We start from the raw sequence: 20984 nt of genomic DNA on the forward strand, positions 1-20984 counted from the left end.
GAGGTCCTCCGCAATTTCTACTCTCACTTCCTTCTTTCTCCTTGGATGCATCTCATCTGGTCCTGGTGCCTTATAAACTTTAAGTACAGACTTCCAACTTGATACCTCCTGCTGATCAATTCGAAACCCTTCAAGTGCCTGAACTACCTTCTCTATCACCATCACCTGAGCAGCACTTTCTTCTTTGTTAAGACAGATGCACTAGTACCTCAGCAAAGCCCCAGGCCTCCATGTGTTTTTGGTCCCAAACAAACGTCACCCCTCCTCTTACCAATGTTTTACTTTTATATATATCTGGAAGCCTTTCTGTTCCCTTTTACATTAGCTGTCAGTTTCTCCTCATATTTTCTCTTTGTTCCTCTTATTAGTTTTTCTTTCAATTCCCTTTCAATCTTTGATGTTCAGCCTGGTTCTCTATTGTATTATACACCTGACATCTGGGATAAGCACACATTTTCTGCATCATCTCCTTCATCATTCAGGAGCTCTGGATTTGTTTGCTCTCCCCTCCCCTTGGTGGGAATAAACCTTGACTGTACTTGGACTATCTCTTCTTTAAAGGCAGCTCATTCTTCAGTTACAATTCTTCCTGCCAACCTTTGATCTTAATTTCATAGAATCATAGAATCCCTACAGGGCAGAAGGAGGCCATTTGGCCTATCAAGTCTGCACTGATTCTGCGAAAGAGCACCCCACCTAGGCGCAATCCCTATCTAACCTTTGGACACTTTAGCATGGCCAAGCCGCCTAATCTACATATCTTTCGACAGTGGGAGGAAACTGGAGCACCCGGAGGAAACCCAAGCAGACACGGGGAGAACATGTAAACTCCACATAGACAGTCATCAAGGCTTGAATCCAACCCAGGTCCCTGCCGCCATGAAGCAGCAACACTAACCACTGTGCCACCATGCCGCCCGTTTATCTGGCCCAGATCCATTCTTATCCCGTTGAAGTTGGCTTCGTGAGTTAATTATTCTTACTCTGAAGTGTTCCTTGTCCTTTTCCATAACCACTCTAAATGTTATGATACAATGATCACTGTCCTCTAAAATGTTATCCTACTGACACTTGATCCATTTGGCCCATCTCATTCCCAAGAACCAGTTTGGGTAGTGCCTCTTTTCTTGTTGGACTGGAAACATGCTGCTGAAGGAAATTCTTCTGAACATACTGTTTAAACTCTTGTCCCATTCTGTCCTTTACACTACTATTATCCCAGTCAATATTGTGATTATTAAAGTACCCCATTATAACTACTATATAATTCTTGAAATTCTCTTTAATTTCCTAGCAAATTTGTTCCTTTACATCTTTCCCAATAGTTGGTGACTAAAACAAGCAGTGTAATTACACCTTTTTTAACGAAATAGATTTTGTGCTTGACCTTGCCGAGACGTCCTCTCTCTCCAATACTGCAATTCTCTCCTTGCTCAATATTGCTAACTCACCTCCTTTCCTTCCTTTCCCATCTTTCCTGAACACTTTGTATCCAGGAACACTTAATACAGTTTTGCCCTTTCAGCCAGCTCTCTGTTGTCATCACATCATATTTCCACATGGCTGTGTCTGTAACCCACCAATTGTATTTACCACACTCTGTGCGTTCATATACATGCACTGTAACCCTGATTTAACATTACTACTTTCCGCCTTACTCTAAATCCACTGTACTATTTCCTACTATCCCCCCCCCCCAATACTGTCTAATATTCCTGGTTCCCATATCGCTACCAAACATGCACCAAATGAAGTCTGTACATCATTGCACTTTCATTAGAAATTTGAGTACGGACCACAGTGTCATTCAAAGTTGCTACAGCTGAGTTTTCATTAGTTTCGTGGGCCAATTCAGCTTTCACCAAGGTGAATGATTGGATCAGAGGAATGCAGCATTTTTTTCACTTTGTATCATCATCAAAAAAATCACAAGGTGAGTATTACATATCCAGATGTGTGCTGCATCCCAATCCTAATTTCAAAATATGGACCTGTCATTGTATCTGCATAAATGTTTCCATTTTCTGGTCAGAATTCTCCGGCTGTTGGGATTCTCTATTCTCGTCAGCAGCCCACCCTTGCCTGTGGGTTTCCCAACAGTGTGGGGTGGCTTCAATGGGAAATCCCATTGACAAGCGGAGGGAAGTGAAAATCCCAGTGAATGGCACGCCACCGAGTCACACGTGGCTGGGGAACCGTAGAATCCAACCCTCCAATTCAACTTATAGCTTTTCTGGATAATATTGCTAATTTAGTGCTTAATATGAGTTAGTTGAGCATGCTGGTTAACATTCATTAAGAACTGAGTTGTGATTGCCAATCTATACTTTATATCAAACCATTTTAGCCTATAGAAAGAGGAGAGTTTCAAACCATCAGTCAGAACCAATTTCAAATACAAGTTTTAGGGCTAGGAAATGATCCCTGGAACCACATGTTTGCTTTCTGAAAATACATTAACACCTAATCAACATATCTCTCTACTATATGCTGAATCCAAATAATGCATTCATTAAAATGTACCATATTTGCTTTAAAAATTGTTTTCTGAAAAAGGTAACAGCTTTCATTTAAATTAAATGTAAAACTATCCAAGTAAAATATGCATCAAATAAAAAAAGCCCAGCATTCTTTTCAAATTGATACTATTTACTCTTTGCAACAACTTCTAAGTTGAGGAAGAAAATGACAATTGTCCATTTTCATATCTTCTGTTCAAGATTTTCCATCATTTTATTTTGGAAATAAAACAGAAACATCCGCCGTTTTAAAATATAATTTTGTATGATTATCTTTAAGCATAATTAATCAACTAATAATGACAAAAGTAAGAACATTCTTCAAATATAGCACTTTTACTAGTTCTTGAACATGCACGAGATGTATTGAATATTTAGGACTTGGTTGTAAACAAATGCACTATGCTGAATTTGCGCCATACTTCAGAAGTAAATAGGAAATTCAGGCAGAACCATTTCACAGGAAAGATAATGGACAAATGGAACAAATTACAGTGAAAACCTTTTTAAGTAAATAGCATAAAGACATCCAACTAGCTATGTTCCTACGGAAGGCAATTAAGACATCAGATGCGAAGATACTTTGGTGTGATTAAGATCAATAAAAAAGGGGCAAATTAACACATCAGCTTGCTTCTAATATCACATGTTTATTTGGCATTTTTCCCAGTGATAGCCAACATTGAGATGTGCACAACAAAGGGGAAAATACCAAATGGAAAAATGAGTAGCTGAAAGAATTTGGTCCAATAAAATACATATGGCTTTTCTAGTGGTAGTGGACCTAGATGGTTGCTTCCAGAGGGCTTCTGTGGATACTTAAAGTACCAACACTAAAGCAGAAGGGCACCAAAGATCGGTCAGTGGTACAACAGGGTGGATAACAGACTTCGTCATGAATTACCAAATGATAACAAAGGTAATCTGTAAATGAGGCAATACTTTAAACCCTTAAGGATAACACAAACCTGCAGTGCAACCAGATAAGATAAGTGAAGGGAGGGAGGAACAGAAATAGAGACAAAGGGTGTGATCTTCCCACCACATCGCACCAAGAACGGGGGTAAATCGCCACAGAGCCCTAAATCGGGCTCCATGCAGGCATGAAACCACATGTGAGTCATCTGACACATGACACCCGGCACAATCTGGATCACGCCCAGCCATTAGATTCATTTAAATATCCTGACGCCATATTCACCTGGTGCCCGGGAGTCAATGGCTGCATCTATGAGGCCTCAACCGGGCGCCGTTTGACACTAGTTTCCACAATTGCAGATCAGACCATTAGAACCCCCCGCTTGGTCGGAGACAGAGCAGGGTAGTACCCTGGCACTCAGGCACCTTGGCATGGTCAGTCTGGCACCCTGAAAGTGCCAACTTGGCATTGCCAGAGTGTCCGGTTAGCACCGCTGGGGTGCCAGGTGCACTGCTGGGGTGCCAGGCTGGTAGTGCCAAAGTGTCCAGGTGCCAGGTTGGTGGGGGGGGGGGGGGCATGCCCATGAAAGGGGTGGTGAGGGAAGGTTTGAGGGGGCCGCAGAACAGTTGGTGGGGTGAAGGGGAAGTCCTGAAAGCAGGGGTTTCTGTAAGAAGGTGCAGAGAATAGGGTAGCCTTCCAAAATGACAACCTGATCTGTGAGGAGCTGGTCCGGCTGGCGAGCTCAGCTCCCAGTGCAGGAAAACTTTCTAAGTGCGGCCTCGATGAGGAGAAATTCACTGAGACCCAAAAAAGACGGCTAAGTGTAGAACAGCTGTGTCAATCACGGCACTGCAGCCATCGAGAAACACCCTGCCAAATCCGCCCAAGGTATAGCCTTCATTGAGAGTTATTAGCAAGGGGAAAACGAAAGAAACAGCCATGTTGACCACCTTCATGGGCGCCTGGTGTGATGCTTCAGGTAGCGCTGTCTAAACCAAAAGGGCTGACAAAGTGCTAAAACTAGATTGCGAACTTAAATAAGTCTAAACAACAGCAACATGGGCAGAAGTGAATTTATTAAAAAAGGAACATCTATATGAATGCAAAGACATAAAGGACAATTATCAAAAGTAAAAAGACAACATCAAAACCTAGCAAAAGAGTGCATCAAAAAATCAAAGAGAAAACATGAAGTAAAATATTAAAGCTAACAGTAGACAGCAGAAGATATATAAAAAGGGTAAGCAAAATTCAGGAGCAGAATAACTAAGATTGCAAAATACTTTTGAATCTTAATACTGTACATCCATTCAGAACAGTCCTGACTCACCCATTGTTGAGTCTAAGAACACTCTTTAAATGATTTTAGGATTTTGCTTCTACCAATCTACCAGTAAATACACTCCATGGGTTGATGATTCTCTGTCTGCAGAACCTATTGATATTGGTCTTAAAATTGCCATTCATGGTCTGAATTTCTGTCCCCTCCGAGTTGGATTTAAAATAGCAATCCAACTTTGTCTTAAACATGCCATGTACGAATTAAGTAAGTCTGTTCGATTCATTTTTAACTTTCCTTGTTTCCAAAACGAAAAGTCCAAGGGCGAAATTCTCCAGCGAGATCTTCCAGTCCTGCCGAAGTGAACCCTCACTGTGGGTTCCCAGGCAACAGCATGAGCGAGGAATGTAAATCTCCACTGACTTCACCGGAACCAGAAGATCTGGCTGCAGGTGAGTTACCTCCGGTGTGGGAAACCCTACTGCGCGGAGGCTGGAGAATTCCGCCCCAACAATCGCCAAGGCCTGAATGTATCCAAAATGTTAGCGAGGAACTTTTTCCCACTGACTCTGACAGCCCTGCGGCCAGTTATGCTCTAGTGTGCATTGACTGGAAGTTGGCAGGACTTCCACCCTCTTCATGGCCGGAAAGGCGACTGCATGAAGCTGCCTGAGACTAAATCTAGGGAATCGGAGACCCAGCTAAGTGCCGGGGTCTCAGGACAGGAAGGTCCTAGGGGGTTGCAAGGAAGGCAGTATGGGTCTCAGGTAATAGGCTGGGGGCTGAAATCAGGTGTGGAGGTCATCGGGCCTTCAGGGGAAGGCACACCGAGTAGAAGGGGCCTACTGAAGGAGGTGCCCACCCCATGGCCCCTTCCTACTCAAAACCTAAATTCCTTTATTTCTGGCCTTCCCCCATGGACATTCAAACTGCTTGCCAGCCTAAAAATTTAGGCTGGGTTGGAAACGGCCAATTGGGTTGAGGGTGGTCTTCCTGTCCAAGGCTTGTCCGCCTCAATGAAAAATTGCTGCAAGGTCAGGCAGACGGGAACTTGGAGGGAAACCCATCCTTGCAATTTCACGCCCCACCCCACCCCACCCACCTAAAAACTTCCTGGGGAAGCATAAAATTCTGGCGCAAGTCTTACCTCCTAACTCAAACCTATGACATTAGGGAACAGCTTTCTAACCTAACAGCTTGCCCACTGCTTAAATATCTCCATGTTGCTCAGCAACCAGAACTGGATACAGTATTCAAGATGTGGCCTGGCCAAAGGACTATACAGTTTGAACATGACTTCCTGCAACTTGTATTTTACAGTTTTGATAATGTACTTCAACATCCTGTTACTTTGTTTTTGTTTTATTGATTATTTGGCTGCATTGAGTATTGAGTCCATTACACCTCCTTCATTTATTTCATCCTTAAATATTTAAACATAATTTCATAAGAACACAATTTTGTCAATTGTTTACACACCCCTGAGTACAGGTGACAGTATGTACTGTGAATGGAGACTTCAATGTTCATTGTAAAAAGTGGATCGTTAGCACCATTATTAACCAAGCTAGCTGAACCTGAAGGACATATCTGCCAGAATGGGCCGGTGACAAGTAGCGAGACAACCATCAAGAGGGAAAAGCCTACCTGACCTCTTTCTCACCAATCTACCTGCAGCAAATATATCTGTCCATGATAGTATTGATAGAAATGGCCATTGTTGTCCTTGTAAAGAGCAAGTCTTGTCTTCACATTGAGGATACCCTCCATCATGTTGTGTGACACCACCAGCGTACTCAATGGGACAAATTCAGAACAGATATACCAGCTAAAAACTGATCATCTGTGAGGTGCTTGTGACATTATACAAATGTACAGCATGTGAAGAGTTAATGTTATGTTGAGCCTAGCCACTAGAGGGAGCTAAGGGAGAGTGCTATAAATTGCACTGGCTCTTAAGCTAAGAGGAGGAGATAAGACTGGATCTGATGAAGATAAGATTCATAGTGTATTGCAGATTTAGTTACGCTATAATAATTATAATTATTAGATAGAGATAGGGTTAGTGAATGTAGTTTAATTCTTACAAGTATGTTTGCGATTCAGAATAAGTGTCAAACTCAAATTTAGAAGTGTTAATAAAGTTAGTTTAGTTCTTCAAGAGAGCTTTGTGTATCTTTCTGATCACTGCACCTTCCATCCCGGAAACTCCTCACAAAGATCACCACATGGTACCAAGCAGTAAGAAAGAAGGAAGAAAATAAATCAGCGCATAGCTACTCATCTGAAAATCTGCAAAGAACAAATAAAAACCAAGACCAAAATGGATGCTGTGCAAAAGTCAGATAACTTCAAGATGTCCGGTAAAGTAAGTTTAAATTGGAAAAACTTCAAGCAGCAGTTTGAAGTCTTTCTCTCTGCATCTACGCTTGAATCAGCTCCCGACACTAGGAAAATATCTTTCCTACTAAAGCTGGCAGATCCGCAGGCATTAGAACTCTGTAACTCATTTGATTTCTCAGAAAATGAAGGTAAAAATAAGTATGAGAAAGTAATGAGGTGTATGAGAGATACATGTTTAAAAAAAAAAAGGTGCAGCAAAAGGGGAATCTTTTGACTCTTTTCTAACTGATTTGAGGCTCTGAGCACAATCCTGCAGTTTTTCCTCAATTACTGAATCAATCCTGCATGACCAAATTGTGTTTGGCATATTTGAAGAGCAAATGCGGGAACGTTTACTAAGAAAACCAACCTTAACTTTAGAAGAAGCCATCAACCTCTGTAAAGCAAGTGAGCAAGCCACCAATGAATATGCTGAATTCAGATCCCGTGAAAAAGGCGCGAATTTCAGCAATGTGGTCGGCGAACCATGAAACGGACATTCGACGTTCTGCGCATGTGCAGGATCCGTTCGCACATGAGCACTTTGAAAAAGGACGAGAACCGGAAGTTGACCGATTTGCGCATGCGCACGAGAGATTTATACATGACATCACCAATGATGACATGTACCCGCTTTGGACACTCCCACTTAAAGCAACATTGTCCTGCATTTGGAAAAAGGTGTATAACATGTAACAAACTCAATCATTTTTCTGCACAATGCAGATTTAACACGACAACAAACCAGAATCAATTAAAAAAGGCAATTCAACAGCATAAAAAAGTTAACTTTATACAAAACAAGGAAGAAGAACAAAAAATGTTAAAATCAAAGATTGATCTCACTATGCCTACTTCACTGGAAAACTACCTAATAGAAGCAATCACTAAAACAAATGGACACGATACTGCTGATAAACTAGTCAACTATCCGATAGAAATAAAGATTGGATAGAAACATTGATCATAAATGGGTCAGAAATACAATTTAAACTGGACACTGGCGCACATGTTAATCTGATAACAGAATCGGATTTGGGCAAAGTAGCAACATGTCCAAAATATAAAACGACACATTGTAGATTAACAGACTACAATTGAAATGAAATAGCAACAAAAGGTTCACGCTACCTCATAGTTCCGCATGGTGACATTAAAATTCCACTTGATTTTGAAATTGTGGATGACACAAAATCCTCACTTATTGGAGTAGATGCATGTATCCAGCTAAATCTGTGCAGAGCATTCACACTGCCAACTCTTTCCCTGGTTGGAAAGATTTAATACTTGCAGGCACATTATCCAGAGCCACAATGCACGAGGATAACAAAGTTGTTGACGTTGTACTCAGTACCGAAGGAGAAGTCGACTTCATCACAGCAATGCTACCTGTCACAGATACTAAACTACAAATAATCAAGGCAGAAACTCTACCAGATACGACACTTCAGCAAGTGATATAGTATCTACTTACTGAATGGCCTAAAGGGAAACGTGCAAACTTTTGCAAAATCAGAGAAGACCTGACAACAATAGATGACTTTCTATTGAAAGGGGGCCGCATTGTAATTCCATCATGTCTTAGACATGACATTCTCGCACAAATCCACAAAGGTCATTAAGGCATTGAGAAATGTAGAAGAAGAGTATGGAAATCGATGTATTGGCTGGGAATCAACAAGGATATAGACAACTACATTCAACAGTGCCCGATATGCCAAATGCACCAACCGGCACAATGTATGCAGATCTTGGTGGAAAGTGAACTAGTTACTCAACCATGGATAAAAGTCACCATGGACATATTTTACTTTCAAGGCTGTGATTATTTGATAATCATTGACTAATACTCAAATTTTCCGGAGGTTATCAAATTATCCGACTCAATAACGCATTCAGTTGTCAGGGCAATGAAAAATGTATTTGCCAGACATGGTGTACCAGTTACTGTTGTCACAGACAATGGACCGTGTTTTAGCAGCCTGGAGTGATTACAATTTGCCAATGACGATAACTTCACACATGTAACTTCTGGCCCACTATACCCACAGGCAAATGGGAGGGCTGAGAAAGGGGTGGGAATTGTGAAGCAGCTTCTCAAAAAAGGACTTTGACTTAGCACTGTTAGCATACAGGGCTACACCATTGTCATCGGGGCTTTCTCAGTACAGCTACAACACAGGCAAGTATCCAACACTGGGGCAGACTGCCCATGTATGTCCTACCCACAAATGCAGGACAAATCCAATCAGGCCAATTACTGCCCATCTTTCTACTCTGCATCATCAGTAAAGTGATGGAATATGGCAAGTAGCTCGTCTCCTGACTCCCCAAAGCCTGGCCATGATCTACAAGGCATAAGTCAAGAGAGTGATGGAATACTCTCCATTTGCCTAGATGAGTGCAGCTCCAACAACACTCAACACCATCTAGAACAAAACAGTGACTTGATTGGCACCTACCCAATACCTTAAACATACACTCCCTCTACCACCTGTGTACAATGGCAGCAGTGAGTACCATTTCGTTTGACAGCACTTTCCAAACCCTACCACCTAGAAGGACTAGGGAAATGGACACTAGGGAGCATGATCATCGGAAGGTTCCCCTCCAAGCCGCACACCATCCTGACTTGGAACTACATCACTGTTCCTTCACTGTCACAGATGCTAAACTACAAATAATCAAGGCAGAAACTCTACCAGATACGACACTGTCGCTGGATCATAATCCTGGAACTCCTTCACTGAAAGCACTGTGAGTGTAACTACACCACATGGTCTTCAGCAGTTCAAATAGATGGCTCGCCACCCTTTCTCAAGGGCAATTAGTGTTGGGCAACAGATGTTAGACTTGCGATGTGGCGTTCATATCCCATGAATGAATTTCAAAAATGTAAGTTGCAGCACGCCTGGAGAACAGTGATCACAGAATGGTCAAATTTAACATTGTTTAAGAGTCAGAAATGCTTACAGTTAAATTCAATGAACTGAGGAAACAGGAAAAGCAAGTGAATTCCAGGATATTGTTTAGGATCCACTTTAGTGTAAGACAGGTGGAGTATCTTGAAGGTCACTAGAATGAATAGCAGCGATCATACTTCATTGTCCTCTGATTAGACAGACTTAGCATCTAATTCTGGTTGCTAAGAAAGAAGGGAGACATTCAACCACTGGAAATACTTCAAAAGAGTCAATTTTAACTTCTGGGTGGTTAAGGGATAGAGCGCGCAAGCGGTTGCTCATATTCGCAGCGAAGAGGAGACTACTATTTAGAGACACTGACCTCATTAAAATCAGGCTGGTCAACTGTCGGGTGCTTGAACTATGATGTGTATATTGAAGAGGGTCTACCACACAAAACAGACTGGTGCTTTGGGTACCCAGTGGTAGCCCTCTATCGAATAAAGTCTACATTGTCAATGTTGATGGTGCAGAAAGGCTGCCAACTCCATTTTTAGGTTAATTCAACGAGGTGTGTCAAGCAATAGTCAGCCCCAAGGAGCATGGACTACACTTCCCGACAGAGTAGGAAAGTTATTGAGAAGCTATATGAGAAACTGAATGCTATAGTGGGCTGCAATGGGGAGGGGCATTCATGATGATTCTGTACAGACAAATACATAAAGATGGTTTAAATGGTTATTATTATCTGTAATTATGTGGTGATGTGATGCTGGCAAATACACTGAACAAGGTGGCATATGACATTTCCAGTCATCAGTAAAAGGAAGTCTCCTCTTCAAGTTTGCTTCACTGCAGGTTACTTATTTTACAATTTTTCTTCTCTAATACAATTCAGACATTCTACTTTGATGTTTGTATAGCTCAATGTCTTTCCACTTTACAATTGGCAGAATCTCAAGTGCAGCCTTCTACCAGCATACAGTCCATGTCTCGGAAAGCAACCAGGAAATGTCATCAATCCCTCACAACCTTCTTCATTAAATGATGCATTTGTATTGCCAAGTGCTTCCCAGTACATCGGGAGATGGCATTGTGCCAAGAAGAGGGATTACCTGGACCTGTAAAAAGAAACAAGTCAGTGCCAGATGAACATACAATAAGCATTTGGAACAGTTCTGAATAAAATAAAGATAATGAGAATTCAAACAGTAAATTAAGTGTGAGCAGATAGTTAAAAGAATGCAAAAGACTGCACAATGATGGATAAGCAACAGGTAAACTAGAAAGTTTTTCGGAGGGCGATTGTAAAAAGCTACAGATGAGTGAAATGTAGCAGAGTAAGAAAGGGAGGGTATATAGATGGACAGAATTAAGCCTGTGGCATCAGTTAGGGGCCACATTCACTGGCTTCCCTCAGTCAGATATCTACAATTACCTTGTTTGGAAATTTGGTGCTGGCGTTCCTAACCAAGCCACAAGGTAATAAAATAGGGATACAGGGAATGGCCACCAAATGGGCATCCACCTGTGTCAAAGGAAAAAACAGGTGTGTAAATAATATAGTATGTTATATTTAGCAAGTTATTTTAAAAATGTCTTATTTTTTGAAATTATGGGAAACAAATACATTTTTCAAAATTATTAAAAATATGTATAACTAATAACAAAGTGCCATACCTTTTGACTTTGTGAAATAAATAAATTCAACTTCTTTTTCTGTATGGTGTTCCTCTTGTTATTCCTTGCAAAAAGTGGTTGTTTAATGCTGTTGTCTTCTTAAATAATGAATGCAATCCCCTTCCACACCGTCTCTGGTGATTAACATTCTTCAATTTGCAATGTGCCTCACGATAGCATTTGATCCATGAGGGCTGAACCAAAATGGGACCGTACGCTCACTCAGCACATTCACCTGTTATATGTACCATGTGTGAGTATGCATTTAATGAGCTTTGTAAAGGGCAAGTACAGTCGACGGCACTGCACAGGTCACTGCGTGGCATTGCATTATTCCTGTGTAACCTTCTTGGTTCAATTCCTCCCGCATTCACTGTCATTTCTGCTCGTAAAATTATTAATTGATTCCATGTTGTACAGTGTACATTAGAAACACATTTGCAGATATGGCAGCGCTGTATTATCAAACCACCTTGTACTGTAAGTATAATTTTAGAAGAGTTAAGACTCAAGGCCATAAATATCAAATGAACATGATGGGTTAGATTTTATTAGGACTGCGCAAATTGGAGGGCTGGCAGCTCGTCAGTCTCAGAGTTGTCACAGCAGTGGTGGCCCCTGATGGAACCACACACAGCTGAATCATCAATGGATGCATGTCTTGCAGCAAGGTAAGTGGGGGGAGGGAAGGGGGGGTTGGGATCTCTGGAGCCAGTCAGGCAGGCCACACGAGGGTTTTTTTGATGAGTGCTGTGGGCAGTTCCAGGTGGAAAAGCTTCAGCCTGACTGTAGTTCCAGCAGGGGCTATCCATCACACTTGTAGCACTGCTGCCAGCCCTGAATTTGTGCAGTCCCTCCAAAATCCAACCCACCATGTTGCTGCGTGAGTGACCATTGCCTTCAGGATCCATTGTCTACAAATGTCTGATCAGGATGGCCTCTGAGCGGGAGAACCTTCCTCCATTTCCCCATGGCTGGTAAAATGCCATGAAAGCAGGTACTCTGCACCCCAGTTCTTCTTGCTGATTTTTTACACTGTCCTCCACCACTGTTCCTGCAGGGTCAGAAACATCAGCCTGATATGTGCTCAATTATCTCTGCCTTTTGGGAAGAACTAAATTTCTGTCATGCCGTCCAGTCAAAAATTAGCTTCAAATTACAGAATGGAATCATTTGGAATGTATATAACAACAGGAACACAGACAAACATTGATTAACATTTGTCATTGTTGGTAACTATCCTTCGGTGAATATGCTATTTATTGGAGAAACAGGAAAGGCAATTGGTACTGCCAGGAAATATTCCACACGCACGCACACATACACCAACTCAACAAGCTGCACCTTAATAAAATGGGAACTGTACTCAGGATAGTAAACAGCTTTGACATAGAGTTATCCAGATGCAAAACGTTAGCTCCTTTCTCTCTCCACAGATACTGTCAGACCTGCTGAGATGGTCCACTATTTTCTGATTTTGTTTCAGTAAACGTATCAGTTGTCCACAAATGTAATCAAACTCAAGATGACAAAGCAGTTCTTTGAAATGGAAAGGAACATTGCTTCCATTTTGCGCAGTTACTGTAGGATGTTTAGAAGCCGATATACAAGTGACACCTGATAATATCGATCACTCTCCCCTTCATCTAGATCCTGTTCATTTTCATATTTGATGGAAGTATTCGAAAGTAGTGTACATCAGATTGATCAATAAAGCCAACTTAATGAGAGTAGATTTAACGCCCGGGGTGGATGGCGTGGAGATGCTAAAAATAAAATAATAGGCAACCCACCCACATCCAGTTTCAACGGAGGCACTAAAAGGTAAAGTCGCCAAAGCCCCAGATGACCATAGACTGCTTTCCCCTTTGAGGGGGAGAGCTGACTGGTGGTGGTTTAACCAGAGCATCACCACATACCTACACACGGTAAGCTTGCCAGTAAAAGGAAAGTGTGAAGTGCTTGTGGGTCAGGAGGAGCAGAAGTGCATTCTCCAGCCCACCACATTTATCTCCAAGCAATAAAAACTCTCGTGATTCCATCCCCACTTATGATATTCAATTTGGCCTCCCTGCCTCACAATATTCGATAAATGCCCCGGGATATCCAAATCTTCCCCCTCTTCCCTTACATTGTGACATTATACTCACCTATTCCTCAGTGTCAAACTTATCTCCATTCAGCTCTCCCATTGTCATCCAGCAGCCAATAGAACACCCAATCCGGGTAACTGGGGCTGGCAAATGTGTCACTAAATTCAGCAGGATCTGTGGCCACAAACCCTTGCCCCCCAAAACCCATCCCTTTCCTATCCCACCTCAGAGTTATTATTGGAACCAGTATCGCTCAAGTTCCAGCAGTTGCTTCTCATTTTGCAATCCAAATATTCCCTGAAAACTATCTTGTTCTGCATGGGACTATTATGCAGAATACTAAAAACAGAGAGGTTCTTTTTGTATTTACACAACACATGATTGAACAATCATAGAAGATAAAAATGGACGTCAAACAATGATAACTAGCATTTCTATGTTGTGCACTTCAGTGCAAAATATAGTTTGCCTATTTTTTAGAACAATGTCTTATCATATGACGGAATAGAAAGTCATACTACTGTTCTAATTACAACAGTTCTAAACTGCATTTGCTCCATATTATATAAGATGAATTGAAGATAATGCCAAATGTATAAAAAAGCTCTCATTTGTTGAGAAAAGCATCCACATCCTTCTGGTAATGTGGCGACCAGAACCAGCGCCGGCTCTAGGGTTGCTGGCGCCCCGGGCAAGCTGAACTTCGGCGCCCTTGGGGGGGGGGGGGGGGGGGGGGGGGGGGCTGGGCCGAGGGGGGGGGGGGGGCGGACCCGAGGGGGGGCGGACCCGGGGGGGGGGGCGGACCCGATGGGGGGGCGGGGGGGGCGGACCCGAGGAGGGGCGGACCCGAGGGGGGGCGGACACGCGGGGGGGCGGACGCGGGGGGCGGACCCGAAGGGGGGGCGGACCCGAGGGCGGGGCAGGGGGGCGGACCCGAGGGGGGGCGGGGGGGGACTGAGCGGGGGGGGGCGGACCGAGCCGGGGGGCCGCCCTGGGGGCGGGCGGCCACCGCGCATGCGCTGGTTGGCACCGGCCCAACTGCGCATGCGCGGGACCCGAGTCTCTGGCGCCCCCGAGCACATGGCGCCCCGGGCGACTGCCCGAGTTGCCGGTGCCTTGAGCCGGCCCTGACCAGAACTGTACACAGTATTCCAAATGTGGCCTAACCAAAGTCCTATACAACTGTAACATGACCTGCCAACTCTTGTACTCAATACCCCGTCCAATGAAGGCAAGCATGCTGTATGCCTTCTTGACCACTCTATCGACTTGCGTTGCCACCTTCAGGGTACAATGGATCTGAACTCCCAGATCTCTCTGTACATCAATATTCCCCAGGACTCTTCCATTGACCATATAGTCCGCTCTTGAATTAGATCTTCCAAAATGCATCACCTCGCATTTGACTGGATTGAACTCCATCTGCCATTTCTCTGCCCAACTCTCCAATCTATCTAGATTTTGCTGTATTCTTTGACAGTCCTCCTCGCTATCTGCAATTCCACCAATCTTAGTATCATCTGCAAACTTGCTAATCAGACCACCTATACCTTCGTCCAGATCATTTATGTATATCACAAACAACAGTGGTCCGAGCACGGTCCGAGTAACCTGGGATAGATCCCACCTGGGGACTTGTCCACCTTAATGCCTTTTAGAATACCCAAAACTTCCCCTTCCTTATGCCGACTTGACCTAGAATATTTAAATATCCATCCATAGCCTCAACGTCCGTCACATCCCTCTCCTTGGTGAATACCGATGCAAAGTACTCATTAAGAAACTCACCCATTTCCTCTGACTCCACGCATAAATTCCCTCTTTTGTCTTTGAGTGGGCCAATCCTTTCTCTAGTTACCCTCTTGCTCCTTATATACGAATAAAAGGCTTTGGGATTTTCCTTAACCCTGTTTGCCAAAGATATTTCATGACCCCTTTTGGCCCTCTTTATTGCCCATTTGAGATTTGTCCTACTTTCCCGATATTCCTCCAAAGCTTCATCAGTTTTAAGTCCCCTAGATCTTATGTATGCTTCCTCAAGGGTCAAGGGGTCACTGAAGACACTGCTGCTCTGGCTAATCGTTGCTGCTATAATGGGTCGAACTGCACTGAGCTCTAGTGCTGCACTTTCCTCCAGCCCAAGCTCGGTAATCAGGATCCGGTGCCGCTCCTTGTTATGCTCCTGTTCCAAGTAATACGGGTTGTATCGAGACCCCCGCACAGGCATCACCCATATCAGGGTCAAAATTCTGAACTCCCTCCCCAACAGCACTATGGGTGTACCTACACCAGATGTACTGCAGCGGTTCAAGAGGCAGCTCATCACATTCTCAAGAGCAATTAGAGATGGACAATAAATGTTGGCCGAGCCAGCAATGCCCACATCCCTTGAATGAATAAAAATGTGTTACTATCTGGAAATCTGAACTGCATACCTAACTTTGTTTCAAAGTACGCTGCAAAAACAAATATGAGCACCAAAATGAACACTTTGTGTTGAATTATACGAGATGCCAGATTCCCCGTTCTACCTCGGCCAAAATGTTGGGGTTGGTGGGGAGCCCGCTGAGGGGAATGCAGTCTGCCCTGCAGACATTTAACGGTCAATTGCCCAGTAATAGACCGAAAGTGGGATTTCTGCCCCTCAGTCAACCTAAGGAAGTCGGCGAAAGAGACGTGCTGACCAATCAGAGGTCAACAATTCCCTAATCCTTCAGGCAGAGGAGTGTGGCCTACGATCAGGATTTGGGTCAGTATTTGAAAGTAAGTCACTGATAAACATTTGCAGTCAGAGGGACCTGGATGTCCTTGTAAACAAATCACAGAAAGTTAAAATACAGGTACAGTAATAAATTAGGAAGCAAAATTATATGTTAGCTTTTATTACAAAGGATTTGGACTTAAAGAGTAAAGAAGTCATGATATTTTGCTTTACACCTGGAGTTTACTCTCCTTACCTAAGGAAGAATGGGCGTAAAGACTGCCGTGAAACCGGCCGTGTTTCACGGCAGCCTTAACGCCCGTTCCCGGGACCCGATTCACCCCCCCCGGTCGGGGCTAGCATCGCGGCCCCGGGAAGAACGGCAGCGCGGGCTTAGCGAACGTTCGCTAAACCCGGCCGCCAAGACTCACGGCGGCTGACGCGCACGATGATGTCAGCCGCACATGCGCGGGTTCGACGGCTCCAACCCGTGCATGCGCGGATGACGTCATCGCGCATTTGTGTCAGACCCGCGCATGCGCGGTCCGTAATGCCCCTCAGCCGCCTCGCGGACTGATCCTGCGGTGCAGCGTAGGGAGAAAGAGTGCGCGGGGTAAGTGCCCGCTGCCCGCGATCGGTGCCCACCGATCGCAGGCCCATGCCACCCTTGGCACGGCCGTGGTGCGGCCGTGCCAATCGGTGGCATGGTTGTGCAGAACGGCACTTTGGCGCCGTTTTCACGAACTTGTATAGCAGGTGTATTCAAATTCGTGAAAACGGCCATAAAGGCCTTGGAAATCGGCCCATCGGCCAGGGGAGAATCGCTGCTCGCCGTAAAAAAATGGCGAGCAGCAATTCGTGTCGAGGGGCGGGCGTGGGGGGGTGGGGAGAATAGCGGGAGGGCGTCGGACCAGCGTCGCCGTAAAAATTTGCGCCGCCCGCTATTCTCCTCCCCGTCGTGAGTGCAGAGAATCACACCCAATATACTTGAGGGTGTGCAAAAAAGGCTTCACTTAACTGATTCCTGCGATGGGATTTGTCCAATGAGGAAATATAGTTTAGTCAAGGCCTATATTCCATCAAATTTAGAAGAATGAGATGTGATCTAATTGAAATGTGATCTAATTGGGGCGGCACGGTGGCACAGTGGTTAGCAGCGCTGCCTCACAGAGACCTGGGTTCGATTCTGGACTTGGGTAGCTATCTGTGTGGAATTTGCACATTCTCCCTGTCTCTGTGTGAGTTTGCTCCAGGTGCTCCGGTTTCCTCCCACAGTCCAAAGATGTGCAGGTTAGGTGGATTTGCTATGCTAAATTGCCCCTCTGTGGGATTACAGGGTTAGGGCAGGGGAGTGGGCCCAGGTAGGGTGTTCTTTTAGAGGGTCGGTGCTGACCTGATGGGCCAAATGGCCTCCTTCTGCACTGCAGAGATTCTATGAAACATGAACAATTCTTAAGAGGCTTGACAGGGTAGATGTTCAGAAAATTACTTCCCTGACTGGGGAGTCTAGTACACAGGGTCACATTCCCAGAATAAGGGATCAGCCATTTGTGGTTGTGAATCTTTGGAACTTTCAACCTGAGAGAGATGTGGATGCTCAGTCATTGAATATATTATTCAAGACAGAGGTCAATAGATTTCTGGATACTAAGAGAATTAAGGGATATGGGAATAATGCAGAAAGGTGGAGATGTGATAGAAAATTAGCCTCCTCTGGCAAGATTCTCTGGTATGCCAGCTGTGTGCGAAAAAGACCCCAAGTATTCTGACAGCAATTAAATTTACAATAAGGCTATCTACCCATTGAAATACTACACTGCACCTTAGAGAGGCCCTTATAGCTCAGAAAAGCTAGCAAGAATTATAGTGACAGAATCATGATAAATATAGAGTTTGAAATTGCTGGCTTGGCTTGATTCAACTAAAACTTGGCCTGATCTAATATTGCTTTTGTCTCCTCACATTTTCACCTTTCTACATTGTTACTGAAGGAGAAGGGGAACAATCCAAACTTCTCCAACTCCAAATAAGGGAAAATTCAGCTTTGACTTGGACAGTTTGCACAGCTTAAATGTTGAGAGATGGGCTTGACCTGGTGTCTTGGTTCTGTTTTCACCATCAAGACATGTCAAAACTTTAAAACTACCTCGATCATTTTCTTCCAACTTTATTCATGATTCAATCTAGTGCATTGTAAAAGTTGACATGTGAAGACGGCCGTATTACATGTTTATCTCTTCAATTGTGCGCATGACATCAGGGGAAAGAGTTGGCCCCAGGCTGATCTGTAATCCTTATGCTGTCAGTTTCAAAAATACATTGGTGGTATCATAATGTTGATTAGCTGATTTCTGTTTCGTAAAATGTTGATATAATTTGTTAAATCTGAGCATTCAAACATATAGCAGTAATTCAACTCAGATCAACAACATCACCATAGCTGCAAACCTTAATAGAGCTCTGTTGCAAATACATTTACAACCAAGTGAAGTGCTTATCGAAGGGCAAAGTGGCTTAATGTACTCTTGGATTTTTTTGTGTGAAAGTTCTGAACATATTTTTTAAAAGATACTTACCCCTTTTTCAATGGTTCCTGTCTGGCACAGGGTACCTTCAGCAGCAGGAATGCTGTTGGTCACACATCGATTGCTTTTGCTGAGGCACCAGAGCTCTCTGCAAACTTCCTAGGAAAGAATCAGTGGCAAGTTGATCAGAAGAAAGATTTTAACACCAGCAGTCACATTTTCATTGCGCCTGTGCCCACCAGCTATAGATGCGCGTAGACTTGTGTAACTGGTGATACCACCAATGTAAACTTGCCAGATTAAATTTAGCAGCCAGCAAGATATGGAAATTTACCAATTGTCCTGATTGTCATCAGTCTTCAGCATTCAGTAGATTGTTTAGAAAAAGCTCTGGGTCAAAATTCAACTCACAATCTGACAGCATGGTGCACACAGTATCATCAAATCACAACAAGATGCACTCATAATCTGGATACAAACCAATTACACGGCTCAACAGATTGTGGAATTTTGGGCATATGTGAGCTACAGGCAAAACTGTGAAAAATAATGACTGTCGCTTCAATCTTTTATATCCATCTACTAAAAATTCTATTTGGGCAGCACGGTGGCACAGTGGTTAGCACTGTTGCTTCTCAGCTCCAAGGTCCCTGGTTCGATTCCCGGCTTGGGTCACTGTCTGTGCAGAGTCTGCACATTCTCTCCGTGTCTGCGTGGGATTCCTCCCACAGTCCAAAGGTGTGCAGGTTAGGTGGATTGGCTATGCTAAATTGCCTTAGTGCCCAAAAAGGTTAGGTGGGGTTACAGGGATAGGGTGGGGGTGTGGGCTTGGGTAGGGGTCGAATGGTCTCCTTCTGCACTGTAATTTCTATGATTTGAATAAGCTGCTCCGACAAAACTAGCCACAGTCCCAGCTCTCAAATATGAGTATACTACAACTGTGCTTGTTTGGGGGTGGGTGTGGCAACATGATCCAAATTTCATTTCATTCACAACAGGAACCAAAATGAATATTCGGTCCTTTCAGCTGCAGTTTTTTCATGTATTTTTCTAAAATGTATCCTCATTGAAACGTGCATTATACTGTTGCTTTCATGGTGAACTATTAGTCACTTTAAAAATGTAAAACTTCTCTTGCTCTTCCTGCGAGAGTATTTTGTCAAGGGCTATCGTGAGAAATTGGTCATGTCATATCGGTTGCCTGTCCTACACAACTCTTGATATTTAATTTCATTGACTGCAGAGGAGCTGAATATCAATTGATGTTGAGTACGAGAGGAGGTGGTGAGAGACAGTGGGTGTATTGGTGGTTTACATTCAAAATTCCAAAGATTCCGGAAAGATTCCTGCAGACTGGATGTAGTAAATGTTTAGGACGGGAGAGAGAGAAAACAGAAAAAAAGGCCTGTTAGTTTGATGGTCAGTAGCAGGGAGAATGTTAGACTCTATCAGAAAGGATGTGATAACTGGATACTCAGAAAGTAATGATAAAACTGGGCAGAGTCCACTTGGATTTATGAAAGGGAAATCGTATTTAACAAACCTGATGGAGTTTTTTGAGCAAGTTACTTGCAGCTTAGATAAAGGACAAGTGGATGAAGTGTATTGGGATTTTTAGAAGGTCCCACACAGGAAGTTTGTGAATAAAATTAGATTGCATGGTATTGGGAGAAATATACTAGTAGATTGAGGATTGGTTAACAGAGAGCAGAGTGTAGGAACAAATGGGTCATTCCCTTGATGGCAAGCTGTTACTAGTGGGTACTTCAAGGATGAGTGCTCGGGCCACAGCTGTTCACAATTCATATAAATAATTTGGATGTCAGGACAATTTGTAATATTTACAAATTTGCCGATGACACAAAATGAGCTGGGAATGTAAATTAAGAGGAGGATGCAAGAAGGCTCCAGGTGGACTTGAAAAAGGTAAGCGAATAGGCAAGAACGTGGCAGGTGGAATACCATATATAAATAAGTGCAAAG

The 20984-nt window shown here is 43.5% G+C and overlaps 1 protein-coding gene across 1 annotated transcript in view; it reads right to left on the reverse strand.

Moving 5' to 3' along the window:
* adamts6 (ADAM metallopeptidase with thrombospondin type 1 motif, 6) overlaps window positions 1-20984 on the reverse strand; it is a 429889-nt gene that overhangs the window by 116848 nt on the left and 292057 nt on the right. Inside the window, exon 12 of the mRNA XM_038791039.1 lies at window positions 19053-19160. Coding sequence (XP_038646967.1) covers window positions 19053-19160 — 108 coding nt within the window. The remainder of the gene's footprint in view (window positions 1-19052; window positions 19161-20984) is intronic.

This window comes from Scyliorhinus canicula, chromosome 3 (assembly GCF_902713615.1).
Source record: "Scyliorhinus canicula chromosome 3, sScyCan1.1, whole genome shotgun sequence".
NCBI lineage: Eukaryota > Metazoa > Chordata > Chondrichthyes > Carcharhiniformes > Scyliorhinidae > Scyliorhinus > Scyliorhinus canicula.